Source organism: Mycetomoellerius zeteki, unplaced genomic scaffold, assembly GCF_001594055.1.
Source record: "Mycetomoellerius zeteki isolate Tzet28-1 unplaced genomic scaffold, Tzet1.0 scaffold106, whole genome shotgun sequence".
NCBI lineage: Eukaryota > Metazoa > Arthropoda > Insecta > Hymenoptera > Formicidae > Mycetomoellerius > Mycetomoellerius zeteki.
The window spans coordinates 2068741-2085145 of NW_017255975.1; the positions used below are offsets into that span (position 1 = coordinate 2068741).

Here is a 16405-nt window from a genome sequence, read left to right on the forward strand (position 1 = left end):
GACGCCGAGTTTCGATGCTTTCTTACGCATGATACCTAAGGATAGGACTCGCAGTCCTTGACCTAGACTACCTAGAGGAAGCCGCACCTCGGCCGCCATTCGCTATGCATCTATAACATCTTCGATGTTCGCAATGTGTAACGTCTATCAAACGCCACCATTCGTTCGGTAAATCCAAGCTAAATTAATCACGCAATTCTTATCAAATACGTATTTTTAGGTAGTCGTTATTTTGCGGATAGCTTACTGAATGGCTCGACGAGACCACGTGCTGATAGCGTGCGCGAGATTGACTTCATTTTCAATATTATGAAATTCAGTATCGCGGTAATCCAACAAACATTCTCCAATTTGTTGTAAGTATTATTTTCATGTATTATATTTTGCCTTTATTTTATTACTACATTTTTCTATACGACTCTTGCACATCTTCTACACGATCATTTTTTAACCACAAATTTTCAAAATCTGATAAAAATCTTTCAAATTTTTTGTGAGAACTATTCCTCATCGTATTCCCGATTTTATTTATATCGATTACTATTATAGTTAACTATTATTATTATCGTAAAATGAGATCATTTTGGCCCAAACTTTAAATGTCTAGATAGCAAGCATATTTAATATGACAAAATGACATCTTAAAGCGTTCTTAAGATGTCTTATGTTTCAAACTTTGACAAACATGCTGTCTAGACATTATCATTTGGGCCAAAGTTATCCCATTTTACGATAATTATTTTTAAAATTAAATGTAAAATTTTTACAATTATTAATATAAAAGTGATGCTCGAAAGATATCGGAGATATAGAGACAAGGAAAACATCGTTCACCTTTGTTTTTGAAGCGCTAGTCATTTTCTTCTGTTCGAACTTCATAGTTTCCTGACCAGCAGGTAGGTTTGGCATGTTCGGTATATTCATCGGTGGGCTCATGCTGTGATGAAGATTATTCAGAGAGTTCAGGGAACTCAATTGGGACGGAGAACCGCCTGCCAACGTGACAGCATCGTTGACAGGTGGCGGCGTGTCGGTATCCGGAAAAGTCACCAGTGGTTCTGTGAGATCGGTCTCTTCCGGTCCACTGCCATCTCTGCAGAATTCCACAAAAAGGATTCATGAGCTATAACGCTTTTAATCAATGATATATTCTTATTTCTTATTTCAAGAAAATTCGCGATTAGAATTCGGTTAGAATTGAACGTGAATGAATGAGTGACGAGATTTTATTATAGATAGAATCTTTTTCGATTAAGAAAAAATATAAATAATAATTGTGTATGTACAAAATAATTATATAATAAATATATGAAATAAAAGCTAAATTAAATTAAATTAAATAGATTGAAGACTAAATGTATATGTGCTAATATATGTGTAAAAGAGATTTGCAAAAAAGTGAAGTATATTACACAAATTTTAAATACTTAAAAAATTGTACTATTTAAACATATTCCTGGTGTTTTTAAATAAAGACATATGCATATGATTTGCAAAAGCTGATAATCTAAAAAGGACGCTTTAAACAAAGAAATTTTGTTTTATATTATATTTTTTTTCTACGTACGATATAATACTCTATTTGTATCTATTTGTATCAATAATGGATTACCTTATAAAGATAATGGATTACCTTATAAAGATTTGTTAATGAAATGCTTATCTTTCCGCTGTGATATAACAGCAATGGAATATTATCTTGTATTTCAAAATACGTAAAATGACACGTGAGCAATATGTTAAAAATAATCCGACTACCACGAAAATAGCATACGAATCGAAATTATTCGTACACAAATATTCGCCGTTGACGTGCTTCAGAGCTTTCAGTTGTGAAAGCTTTAGTTGCGAAGCTTAAACGTGTGAATTTTTAGAAACTGAACAAAATGAATCACTGAGCTTTTAGTAACTAGTAGTTGAAGAAGTAACTTTCGAAAAATCTTTAAATTTTCACGAAAAGATGAAGTCAGTGATTTTTTTATCAAATATTAACAACTAAAATCATTAATCTTTTGATTTTTTTAATTAATTGAGAATTACTTAATTGAGATGAATTCTTCTCTCTTAGTCACCAATTAACTTTCTTCTTGTGCTTCATATTCATAATAAAAATGTTCACTTTTATAATAAAAATAAGATATCGATTTGATACTTTATATTTTAACGAAATATCACAAAACTTAAAAAATTTTGAAATAACCTGTTATTACATATGAAATCCAAAAGTAAAGAATGTTTTTATAAATTGTCATATACATATAGATAGAACAGAATTTTGAAATATATAACTGCATCAAAACAAGGAACACATCACAATGATGACATTAGATTCGTTACGCTGGCAAACTTGATACTTTAAAAATACTAATCTTTTCTATAAGAAAATATGCGAAATAACGCGTAGTTTTCACTAAACACTCATATTGCATTATCCGTTAAAACTTCTTCGAAAACGTCAGATCTTTTCACAATGAGAACACTGTTTCATCACACTAAACTCATGTAAAGAATCACAATTACAGTTCAAAAATGAAGTCTATCTTTTAAGAATTGAATCTATTCGCAGAGATTGTCAATTTACTCGAGAATGAACCAACCTGTCTACGAGGTTCTCCATGCTGCTGCGCAGCCGTTGTGAAAAATTGGTCGAGATGTTCTTCATCTCCGAGATGCCGCGCTTGAGCTCCGTCAGATCGCTCTTCATGGAGCTCGCCTTCATCTCACTCGACGAAGACGAGGTGAGAATCCTCTGCGAGGACTTGGCCACCCTACTGCTGCTGCTGCTGCTACTGCTAGTACTGGTGCTAGTGCTGCTACTACTCTGATGTTGGCTCTGATTTGTCGTCAGCATCTGCCGAGTCAAAAGCCGTTTTCGTTCTATTTAAGATCCGTATAAGATGACTCACTCGCTTCGAATCTCCCGCTCTAATATTCTATCTCTCTATCTCTGTTTCTCTTTTCCGTTTTTCTATTAAATATACCGAGTTTGTAATCAGTTTATTTATTAAATTTCTTAATTTTATTCTTTAATTTTTTAAGAGATAATCTTGTTCAAATTAATCTTTCTCTTTCTCTCTCTCTCTCTCTCTCTTCCTCTCTCTCACATGACATTGTGTATTATATCTATGTCATGTAAATACTCTTTCTATTTTAATATCAAATAAAATAAAAAAATTATTTAATTATTTTACTACTGTAAAAGTCATAAAGCTAGAAAAAAATAAATTTTTTCATCGACTTAATATTTGAATATAATATAATGAATATAAAACTTTTCATACAATAAATGTGTAATGCATACACTGAGAAAAATGGTCTGGTTGGATTAAATAGTAATTCTGGTACAAAACGGACGAATCACAATTTTCTGGTTAAATCAACTAGAATTCTAGTTGAGTTAACTAGAATTTTGATTGAGAGAGAGATATAATTATTCTGGCAAAAATAAGAATTTTAGTAGATTTACCAGAAATATTGTATCAACCAGAATTCCGATTATCTCAAATAGAATTCTAATAAATTTAACCAGAAAATTCTGATTCGTCCATTTTGAACCAGAAAATTTTTTTCAGCGTATTCAAATTATTCATTTTATTCTATAGTTATTTCTCTTTCTCTAAATTGATTGTTTTAAATAATGAATATTTTCGTCGTTAACTCTATTCGACAACCGTGACAAGATTTTTTTGAACAACTTTTTTAAGAACCAAGATCAGATATTTCACCTTACACAAATAGAAAGTACAGTTCAAACAAACGAAAGAGCGAACTAGAAAGGTTTAAAGGGAAAAATGTAAACAGCGTCTGCTGTAGCAACCACAGCAATGACTGCTGGCGATAGGCCAGAAGTCATTACGATGTACGAGATGACTCGACCAAACCCGGAGACGAAAAGGGCCTGATAAATTTAGAAGAAGGCAACGTTCTCTCGAAATGACGAGAGAAGGGACCTTGAAGCGCGGTACCAAGGTTCACTAAGATTCTGCCGGATTAATCTTCAATGGAAAAATATGTACGTGGGCGGTCACATTGCGTAGTAAACGCCTATAGTCGTTCTCGAGCTATCGCTTCTGATTGCTCGATGATCGGAGATGGTCTGACAAGTGGTTTTGCTGGAGAGACGCGCAGTCACTTTAACCGCGACATACATATGTCACACACGTCATTCGTATAAAAATTCATATGCACACACTGCATTTAATGTCAAATGCATAATTTCCTTTCTAACTGAAATTTGATTTGCGTTTAATTCTGATGTGACATAAAAAAAATCCAATAAACGAAAATGTAATTTATTTTATTGTTACTTTTAATCAATGCTTAATTATCATTAATCTTCGCGTTTCCCAGAAATTTCGACAGATTTGCCTATCAAACATTTTCTTTCCATCTCTATATCGTTAATATTGCGCAATATCATAATCAACTTTTGCTATCTTACAATTAGCAGTTTAATAAGAGGTTCAAAAGTGTAATTTATATTAATTATAGCTTTCCACCTAATTTTTTAAATTAATAATCAAATAATTAACAATCAAACTTTCCGAGATATTAATCTAACTGGTAATATATCTATCTGGTAATATAGAGAAATAAATTAGACAAGAATGTGAATGGAAAGCGCGTCGTCAGTCAGGCGAATCGATTGACTTGCGCGAGTAGTGACAGTGATTATTATTTTAGGCGCTTTTAGCAGATCGCGTCGATAATAAAAGCATGACGGATGAATAATTCCTAATTTCTGTAGTTACTTTCAAGAAATTCGTCTCAGATGTGGGCGTCGGAGACGCCAGACACTTCATTTAGCTGACGCAGAGAAGACAGGATAGGAAGATAGATAGGCTGCGTAATCTTCACAGGTACTTCTCGAATTAGAAGAAACAATCTACGAAGAAAATGACGATCGTGTTTCCCTCGCAATAAGAATAGATTGAGTATTTCTACGAAGTTGTCACTATCGGAAAGGGTGAGGTATAGCTATCTCTTTCTATCTCTCTTTCTTTAACTTCTAAAGTACCAAGTTGAAAAGAGATGCTGACAGAATTGAAGAAAAATGATGCTGATATAGTTCTTTCTAATGGAGCACAGATGCGATGATCACAGAATGCCCATCTATACCTATTACGTCTATGATTTTCCCCGAAACAGCAAGGCCAAATAATTAACATTGCACAGAACATAATTGCGACTTGCTTCTGCTGAATGTTCACAAAGATGCAAAGTATGCGAAAATGCGTGAAGTGTAGGTCTCCGGATTTCAATTCTATTCGAAAATTACAATCGTGCGTAAAACATTCGATTTATTCGGAGTTTATTGCGAACAGATTAATTCAGTATAATGGATTTAATGCAATTAATAATTCGAGAATATAAAAACGTGAGAAGATGCAAAGACAGTTTTTGATTTAGATTTTACAATCACTTCTCGATATAACTCCTTTTTTCTTGCATTCTAAAAAATCTCGGTGTGGATTTAACATTATACGGTGTTTGTATAACTCTCACCATGTTAATGTTAATATTAATACTAACATGGTGTGGATTTAAAACTCACAATGTTATATATATTAATACCAACACAGTGAAAATTATATAGACGCCGTATGGTGTTAAATTATTAATTTATTAATGTATTATATAATTAATAATAATTTAACCTATTAATTAATAATTTAACATTAATGATACATATATAATAATATAATGTATCATTATTGTTATACACTATGTTATTAATATTAATTAATTATAAATTAATAACAAATTTTTTTAAATGCTAATATTTTTCGTTAAAAAGTAAACCTGTAAGTAAATCTCCTCTGGAAGATTTGCACAAATAGATTTTCAAATTCATTTCGGAAAAATACTCGTATCTCTCGCATGTTTTTGTAATTAACAATAAATACTCGGAACATGCTGCGAGAAGACGTGTATTGACTCCTGTGAATACTAGTGACGGAAATACAAGTGACGTGTCTTTTCTATTTTTCAAAGAATCGCAACATTCGGGAAGCGCGCGCAAATATTTGATAGTCAAAGAAAAAAAGACAACAAAAGTCCGCGTCGGAGAAAATCACCTGCGACGACGTGGTGGTGACCTGCGGATGATGAGTGACGTGATGCGTCCTGCCAGTCACTAGGTTCTTCTTCTGGAAATTCTCCATGGCAGTATGCATGTTTTCGCCTCCCTCCACCGGGAATTCCGACATCTGCAATGGATAGTATTAACGTCAAAATGGATAGTAATCGAGATATTTAAATATTTATTACAATAAAATTATAAACATTTATTTTATTTGTGACGGAGACGGTTAATGATGGGGCGTACGGATGTTTTAATTGCGCGTTAATCAAGTCGACGCAGGAATTCGACGACTGCAAGGGCCTAATAATAGGCTCTGGGAAATAATTGGCAGCTCAAGCTTGGCTGAAAGACTAGTGTGTTCTTACAGTGGGTTTTTAGTTTTCGCGTTGCTATCGGACTGCACGAAAGTATGCACGAAAGTACGCACCGAGTGCGTAAACGAGCGATATATGTGAAGCCCACGCGTACGTTCGTTAATAAAAAGCTCGATCAAGAAACGCACGATCGAACCCGGATCTCTCGATAAAACGCTCCGATTCCTAAAGGTGATCAAACTTTCCAGTTTCGCGTAGAGCGCCGATTCGCCGTTTACGTACGATAGAATACTAATTGTAAGCTCGCTGACGGAAATACCATCGGGAATGCTCGAAGCCGCTCGAGGTCGATATATACGTTCGATAAAACTCGACAGTTGCATTTCGCCATTGTTCAGCCTGCATGTGATTACATAACGGAACGGTTCTAAAAAAGCTAGCAAGAGGATTTCATAGAAAATAATTAATACATGGAAATATACGAAAAATGTAAATGTGACTTTTAAAAGTGATCCTAAATAAATATCCTTTTGTTCTTTTCTTCGTCGTTAATATTGAGTGACTATACTTTTACGCAACTTTCGTATGTCGGATAAATTGAAGGCTAATCAATGGAAAAGCAAGATAACGCCATATAGAAACCTTTTAACTTCAAAATTAACTGCACTCAAATTTAATAACTTCTACGAAAGAGTTGTTATACCGTTTATATGGTGTTGCACAATGCACAGATAATTTTACGACATGTAAAATTATTTTAAACAATGTAGTTAGCAAGATCGCAGTCGCGTAACTTTCATATTTCTAGGAAGGAGCAATACATAATTCGAAGGAAATGAACTTCATCTAAATGTTACATGGTTCTCACAGCGTATAATATATCTTATATAATCAATTAAATTTCATTTATTTTAATAATTATCAGAACGATTGGGCTGTTTTAATGATTTTCTGGTTCATTAGTTTCTTCGTGTAACATTAAATACATTTAATGTGTATCGCATAAAGATCGCTCCTTCGATTCTTACAATTGCCAGTGCATATGTGAGATGTGTGCCAAAATACAATACATCAGCATAGTGTGCACCAATTGTTGCACTCCAGGAGCTCGCTTCGCGTCATGAATGCATCTATACAATCGACACAAGTGCAACTATCGCGAGACGTGCGTGGATGGGCGATACGTTGCATTCCGTCCATTCTTTCGATCATTCCGCGGGATTTGCATAGGCGTGGGCACGTAAAACTCGGGCGCGTGCAATACGCGTGCAATACACGAGATGCAATATCCGGCATCTTTCAGAAAACTGACCGACGCAGAGCCGGTTTAGTACCTTTTCGCATAATAATATAATTTCAATGAAATATAATAATTTTAATAAAATAATTTCCTTTACGCGCAATAAAATTTTAGTTTTCTCTTCTAAAAAAGAAAAAAAATAACATAATATTTGTATGCGTTCTATGATATTAAGTTAAGTTAACTTGTCGTGTATATTTTATATTTATAAATAATAAAAAAATTATTAAACTATACATAGGAGGTTTAGAATTAAGCACAAATGCTCAGAAAACCAGAATGCTCCAAAAGCAGGTGGCATGTTTAAATCAAAGACCATAATTCTTTCCAATCAAACAGGTAAAAACCGGTCCTAACTAGAGACTCTTAAATATTGTCCAAGTGTGAAGATCGAATCTCAAAGGAGATCTGTTATTTTCCACTTTGAAGTGTGCGTATTTAACAAGTTAAGATTAACGCGAAAAGATTTCAAGTTGATGAAAATATTAGAAATAACTAAAAAATTCCGTTGTCAAATTTAACAAACATTTAGATCAGGTTACTTTCTGAACGCGATCGTATGGAAACCTGAAACTGAGCGTACGCTCTAGGGAGTATATCTATCAGCCGCGTATCTCTCGCGCGAGCAGCTGATTGACGTGCTGTTCCTAGACAAAGACAGCCGGCGCGGTATACTCGAATGAAGAGGAAGCGAGGATAGATTCTGCTGTTATCGCCTCTGCTGTCTCCGATAATGCAACACGCGGACTAGCCATTTCAGGATCTACAGCGTTAGAAGTGTGGGAAAGGAGCTCCTGTCTGAGGATCGATAGGGACTTCCCCGAAACATTCGCGCTGCAATTCGAACTTTGGAGCGTCGGAGAATCACGTTTTTCCAGCCGTTCTCCGATCATTCTGCAAACACGGTACTCGGAAAAAGACAAGGAAAGAAAGAGAGAGAGAAAGAGAGAGAGAAAGAGATAGATAGAAAGAGAGAAAACAGAATGCGCACCGAACTGACACCTGGCTGGCGTCCGATCGCCACGTAGCTCACGCGTCTTCCTGGCGAGAGCTCGACGGCGAGGATCGAGAAGAGGCGGTCCCGAGGACGAGCGGACTGCGCGTCGAGCAAATCACAGAAGAACCGAGGTCGCGCGGACGGATAGTACGTCGCGTTTCGGCGTGCCGGCAACGGCGATTGGCACAAAGAGCGACGGCACAAACCCTACGAACAACGAGCATCGCACACGCCGGTCGCGCTCGCACTGAGGAGCTGGAGGAGTGACGGACGGTACCGCGCGTACGATAGCGACACGCTGGTCACATGGCACCGCTGGTCACGTGACACCCGTGACGCCGCCGCCGCGAACTTACGAACCGCGGGCGCACGTGACCGCCGGCGAGTTAAAGGGACGGCGATTTAAATGGAAGTATGGCTAGTTCTACGGTGATGTTATTCGTAAGTTCTAACTTTGCCTGTCGTCTGTATCGGAACTCCCGAAATTAATTAATTAGGTCGAAAAAGAATTTAATATAGATCTCGATCAAATAAAGAGATAAAATTTAATAGATATTGATTAGATGGAGGAGCAACGAAAATGATTAAATTGAAATGATGAAACAGATTAAACTGTAGTAAAATCACGCTGCAAGTAAATATTAATTTAGAAAAAAATGAATGTAAAGAATATACAATAAATATAAATAAATAAAATATATATTAAATTAAATTTCTTTCATTAAACGTAAAAGTAATAAGATTGATTAGAAATTAGAGTGAATAGAGATTGAAAGAAGAAAAATGAGTGAGATCAATAAAGTTTTATGCGCGCGAAATTAAAACGAAAATTGATGATATCAAGAGGATCAAGGAAACATTCTAATTAACGCTGTGATTCCGGGAAGCTTATGTTCTATAAAAATAATAGATTTTTCGATCTTGATTAAGAGCATAACCCCCAGTGAGGCAAGTGGGACGATGATAAATGAACTCGATTCTTAGAACGACGACAGTAAAGAGACGACGTTTTTGTCAGCGCTGTTGTTGCAATGTTATGTAAGAAGTCTCTCTTTCTTTCTCTCTCTCCCTCTCTCTCTCTCTCTCCTCTCAGTCTTATCCAGTCGAAAGTACATCTGTAGAAGTGCTTTGCAGTAAACCACTTGATGGAAAGTTTACGAGAGCGCAATCTGGAAGAATCGTCAAGGAAACCTGCCACTTCATTCATTTTTCCGCTCCGCCTTTCATTGATCAGAAATGCAAATCGTGAGTTAATTAAGATTATCGTGTATTTCTCGTATTTCAGCGTATTTCTCAAATAAAAAACAGATAAGATTCAGTTTAGAGATTTTTTAAAAAGACTGTACGTGACACGCACGTGACAGCCCTTGAATGATTTATAATCAAAAGGAATGTCGGGTCTACCTTATCTGTCCAATTCGGGGCAGGGCACGAAGCACCATCCGAAGAATTTAGGTCAGGTTCTCCGAGATATACACAGTTATCGACAGTAGTCGAATATAAACAGTTCTTCTCGAGACTTTCGTGCTATTCAACATTTTCGTATTTTTATTTTCTAATTTTCTAAATTTCAAATTTAAACTTCAAAACTTCAGTAAATTTGATCAACATTTTAGAATTTCGCAGGGTTCAAAAACGTGGAAAAGATTTCTCCTTATTTCTATCTCTTCGGAATAGGAATAATCATTCGAAGCCTTTTTGTCAAGATATCTTTGCGGAAACTGCTTAGTTTAACCATTGTAAATCAGTATCGACCGCGAAGCGTCGACCGCGAAGAAACTTAGCACTGTCTGTGAGAAAAGAGGGACACAAAGAGCGGAATGCAGTCCGGCGAGGTGCGTGAGGAAACTCGCAGTCGCGGAATTTCGGCGAAAGTATACCGGGTGGTGTCCTCGGTAGGCACTGAAGACCCTAACCCGTCCCGGCGTTCGCGTAGTCTTAAACAAAATTAACATTCACTTAGTTCAACAAATATTATTTTATTTAAATTTAATTAAAATAATTTTTCAACATTTTTTCGCGGATATTTGCATCTGTATAATTTTAATGATCTTAATTTCTTATCGATACTTAGAAATATAATTTTTGGAGATATTGTTGATAATATTTTTAATTAATATAATTTTATAAAAATAGAGGAGAAAGTAGTTTTATGGCACTCCAGTTATATTTTACACAATAACTTTGTGTAAAATATAACTGGATATAATCAATATTTAAGTTTAAAGCTTGACAATTACATTCATTAAAATGTTATTGAATCGATTCTGGACTTAAAGTTACGAAATATTTTATTACTTAGGATACTATTAATAAAAATGTGGCGACATTGCATAATGACTTTAAGAAAAAAATGGATGGTAATATGGCCTTCCATAAAAATAGCCTTAAAATATTAATTTTGTTTAGAAAACAGTATTTGATTACAAAATTAACAAAAAAAAACATTTTAAAATGTGTGCAAATGAATGTATATACATTCACATAACTTCTGCATATAAGCTGCTCAGTACTAAAAATCTCAGTACTAAAAATAATACACGTAATATAAACTATAGATTAATAGTAGAGTTACAATCGATTATCAAATAATTATTTTGATATGAAAACCTCAAAAAAGAGGTCGTGAGTAATCCATAGAAGGCCACATTAACAAAATACCATGATATTTGTTTCAATTTGTATAACTTAAAATATATATAATCAAATAAAATGTTAAATAGCAAATAACAAACTCAAAAATACATATATTCGTGTGATAATACGCTCAAGTTTAAGAAAAATGAGGAAGTAGGTGTAATTAAATGCTAAAATGTACCTAGCAGAAATACTTGAAAGTAAAAATGCGTTATAATAAGTGCTGACTACTAAGTATTGGTAATATTAGCGTCATGGTGTAACGACGAGCAACTGAACTAATAATTCCATAAGTAATCATTAAGATTCGCTATATAATAGCGAAGATATTAAGGGAGGCCACAATATATACACTGGCCCTAATACCACCTTCTCCTCTACATGGTCTGATAATAAAATTCCCAAACTGTAACAATAAAAAAACACAAACGTTTCAACAAAAATTATATTTTATCTTCCAAAGTAGTTCCCCATAACATCAATACACTTCATACATCTTTGATACAAAGCCTTAAAATGTTTTTTTAAGATCCGTAGTTGGAATACCACTGTTCAAAATGCTCACATTCCTTTGAATGTTTGAATTCCTCGACGTCTTGAAAATGTTTACCTTTTATGTTTTTGAGCTTTAGAAACAGCACGAAAAAGTCAGATAAAGAGGGTGACTAGTCTCAACAACCCCTTTCTTGACTAAGAAAGTTACATGACAACACACAAAGGAATCATCGTAAAGCTAGAAATGGGTTGTTGAGATTAGACCCTTTATTAACCAAATTTGATCGTTTCGGATTTCATGCTATTCCAAAGCTCAAAAACATGACGAAGAATAAATATTTTCAAGACGTTAGAGATATTTAAAAAAATATGACGAGTGTTCTGAATAGCATTCCAACTACGGCTTTAAAAAATATTTTATATCAAAAATGTGTGAAGTATATTGATGTCATGGGGGAATAATTTGAAAGTAACATTTTGTTATTTGAGATGTCTATTTTTTTTTATTGCTACAATCCGGGAACTTTATTGTCAGACCATGCATTATAAAAAAAATATGTGACAATAGATTTCAATCTTGGAATTTCGTTTCCAATTCCGATCGAGGAGATTCAGGGATTAAGGCGGAGATTAGTCGGGGGTTTCGATTTTGATCTCAGAATGTCGAGGGTCTCTTCTTGAAGTTCCAGGACGCGACAGTTTTGACGTTACCGGACTGGTTGAATAAATATGTGGGTGTGAGAAAGAATCTTGATGAGTTAGCGAACGTACGTGGATATATTCGCGCCTCTCGTCGCGTCGCGTCACGTCGCGTTGCGGCAGCCACGCGCTCTTCGGCGCCGTTTGATTTACGACGGCCATAAATAGCATTCGCGAGTGGCTTTTTCCTGTGCCCGGCAGCAATAACAATTTAGAACAGGCTGCTTTACTGTGATATTACTCGCACTCCTGCCAGATATCAGTCGTCTCATTAGCCGAAAACTATCGAGCGATCGTCAGTACTAGAAGACTGTATACGAGGAATTTCGAAAAGACCCAGTAGAGTTCAAAGATATTGAAAGAAATATAAAGAGTTGAACTTTACTATTACATATTCACTTAAATATTTATGAGAAATTATATTAATTAAAAGTATTAATAAAATATTAATTTGATATAGCATCTTTATTTGAAAAACAAAATTTCTCCAAAAATTTTTCTTTAATCTCGTCTGTACTTTAAAATAAAAATTACATTAAATTAATTATAGATACAAGTTATATAAAATTGTCCAACATTAATTTTAATTTAAATTAATGTTATTGATTTATAATTCAATTCAATTTTTGGTATTTAGTTTCGTTTTAATGAAAAGTATTGAAGAGTTCTTAATCAAAATCTGATTCTTCCGAGTAGAGAGATTTTAACGATAAAAAAGAAATTTTCAACAATAGAGGAAACACACATGGCAATGCAATGTGGAATATCACGAGAATCAATTTCTTCGTACATTTTACATTTTACATATATTTCGGAGCGATCGAGAGTCGCTATCGCTGAGAAAGCATTGGCAGACAGCTGTAGGCGTCTTGACTCTTGCCAGACACAAAGAACCGATTCGAAGACGACATCGTCGGCATTATATATAAAGTCGCGTTCACAACTGACGAATCTTCTTTCCTTCTGCAATTAAATGCTCAAATAAATGCCATTGAAATAATAAATCAATTACAAAAATCCGAACAATTACATCACATTAAAAAAAAAATCTCAATTTTTGTAGAAAATAGTGTGTGCGCAAATAGTACAAATGCATTAAAAATCTAGAAATGTATATAATGGAAATATAAAAAGTATGTTTAGTTTATTAACAAAAAATTTGAAATGAAAGAGACAATCGACTTTTTGCAATTCTATATGAAATAAATTCATATAAGATTATTTGATCGACGGATTGATTATTTTATCAATTTGCGTTTTGCAGCAGCAATCAAGTGTGAAATGGGCTTTAAGATCAGTAAGATTCGTTACTGTTCATACCGGATTAACCTTTCGTGGCAGTGTCCACTTCTTTCGCGCATTCTGCTTTATAATGTTATACACCGTGTGAGAATGCGAGGCTATCTGGAAATTTTCTGAAAAAAACATTTTCTTCTCGTTTTTGTGTGTAAAATTCCCATATTAAATTTCTCGTTATAAATTCCAAAAAATCGTAATTTTTGAAACTAGACATTACTAGACATCATTTGCATTGCTTTTTTTATTTCTCCTAATCATCGATTTTTGGTAGTATTACTCTTATTTGACGTTACTCATAAAACGAATTCACCATGATATATTATATACGCAGAGTTTTAAACAAAGGCGCCTTGTGCGGTCAGGAACGCGTTTCCATGCGCGTTCCATCGGTTATGCGAGGCATAAAGGAGGCCAGCTGGTATATAACTATACAGCAGTGGCGATTTCTGGACGTATTTCATGATGTCGCGTAGCCTTGAAAACGAGAGTTTCAGGTTTTCGATAGTGGAGCAAATTAAAGAGTCTGTTTCTTTGATGTCGTCGATTTATTTTGTTGTCACTTTTCTTCTTTTTTTATATTTAAAACTTATTTGCCGCGTGTAAAATGCACAATTTATATATCATTATACAATCACAATAATATTATATATAGATAGATTATAAATGTAAGATAATATTCAGAATATAATCACGTTATATATATTATTTTATGATGTCTTATTGTCTATTAACTTATCATTTTGTACAAAATTTCTACTCTTATGAATTCATGTTAATAAAGAAACATTCATTCATTATTAATTATTTTATTTCACTCTTAACATTCTCTCCAAAAAAAAGTCAAAGATGAAATATAATTTTTCTCTTATCAATGTCTAAAAATAAGAAATTATAAAAATTCGATCAAAAATCAATCAAATAATATGCACAGATAAGAAGCGTGAAATTAAAAAATATCTCTAAAATATTTCAGTAATTTCTAAAACGTAAATCTCTTTGCAGTTATCTCTTATCTCCATTTAGTTCCTTCATATAAAAAAAATATATAATTTTAAAAAATCATTCAAAATAGTATGTCATTTCTTTAATCTTAAGGATGTATCAGGTATAGTCTCTATAAAAAGTGAACAAAATTAGAAATTTAAACTTTCCGTATAAAAATGAACGTTATATGAAACAATTTAATAAAGGCAATATTTATATTTAATACAATTTTAAAGTTGAAATGAAAATTTTCTCGTTATAACTTAATTAATTTTCAAAAATACATTTAATTCTTTTATTGAAATAATTTTTGAACCAGTTCTAAATCACTGTTAAACTTTTTGTATTACTTTTAAGTACAATATAGAAAAATCTGTAATTATTTTTGCAACTTTTTTCATTTTGTTACATAACTTAAACATAACTTAAAAAAGGCAAATAAATGCCTCTCTTTCAATAAACATTTAAAGGAGTGCTATCAGACGTAAAAATTTCATATGTAATTGGTAGATATTTGAATATCAATACAAATAAATAAAATCCTTTCAGAAATAACGCGATGAGTCAAACGAAGGTATGATTAATTACCTGAAATCTGCCGAAATATCGGTGACATATGTACGTTTGCGAACAATAAAGTACGCACAACTGCCTTGATTAAATTCATGGTTATCAATAATTTCAAGGAATAGAGACGAATGCGTTGTGGCTAAAAATAACCAGCCGAAATATTTATTATACATCTACTAGAATTTTCTGGCATTTCCGCTGTGAAATATATTCACACATGCGATTTAATCATGTCTGATATCGCGGCATGCGATAAATGTTAGTATTATCAATGGTATTATCAAGGTTCATGCAACAGTCAAGCGGTTAAAAATACATAAACGGTATATATTTGTATAATACAAAATATATTCGTTGTAGAATAAACAAATAAATCAATTTATTGTAAATAAATCAGTTAGAAATAATTAAATATTAAATAGATAGTCTGAAGTGTATTATGAAACTAAAAAACAAAATACTAAAGATACTAAAAAAATTAATTTGTAAAACAATGCGACTTTTTGTTTCCAGCGTATATCATGCGACGTTTCGATTACATAAGAAACGCGTATATAAAGGCTCGGCTTATCGCACGATAAACGCAAATCCGAGGAAGCGATTCGCAAAGGTGGAAGCCCGTGAAGAACCGGCGGATTTCGTTCCGAGAAGAACAGAAATGGAAGCCAAGACGATTCGCACCGAGAGGTGTATATGAACACGTTCGAGACTCTTCGTGAGACGTTTATATGTCGCGACGCCGCGACGTTCAAACGACGCTTCGAGGAATGCACGAAAGTGCGTGTTAAGTACGTTGTAAAACACACGTTACGAAATGTACGAAAATATTTCTTGAGTCTCAACCGTCATCAATTTATAACACGGACATTTAACATTTTTCTTCCTCCAGCATTTCTGTCTTTCCTGAAAAGAAGCATATTAGCGTCTTTAAAAAATGTGAGAAACTGTTAAACCGTTCTAGCAAAGATTTTGAAGAAAATGTTTTGGGAGGGAAACGTCAGTCTATTTAATACTTAACATAACAT

The 16405-nt window shown here is 33.8% G+C and overlaps 1 protein-coding gene across 1 annotated transcript in view; it reads right to left on the reverse strand.

The window, feature by feature from the left end:
* Nucleotides 1–110: 110 nt before the first annotated feature.
* Nucleotides 111–16405, reverse strand: part of LOC108722466 (uncharacterized serine-rich protein C215.13-like) — a 101562-nt gene continuing 85267 nt past the window's right edge. The window contains exons 3-6 of the mRNA XM_018447600.1: nt 6078–6209; nt 2598–2851; nt 835–1093; nt 111–179 (exon numbers count right to left, since the gene is read on the reverse strand). Of these exons, the coding sequence (XP_018303102.1) occupies nt 111–179; nt 835–1093; nt 2598–2851; nt 6078–6209 (714 nt within the window). The remainder of the gene's footprint in view (nt 180–834; nt 1094–2597; nt 2852–6077; nt 6210–16405) is intronic.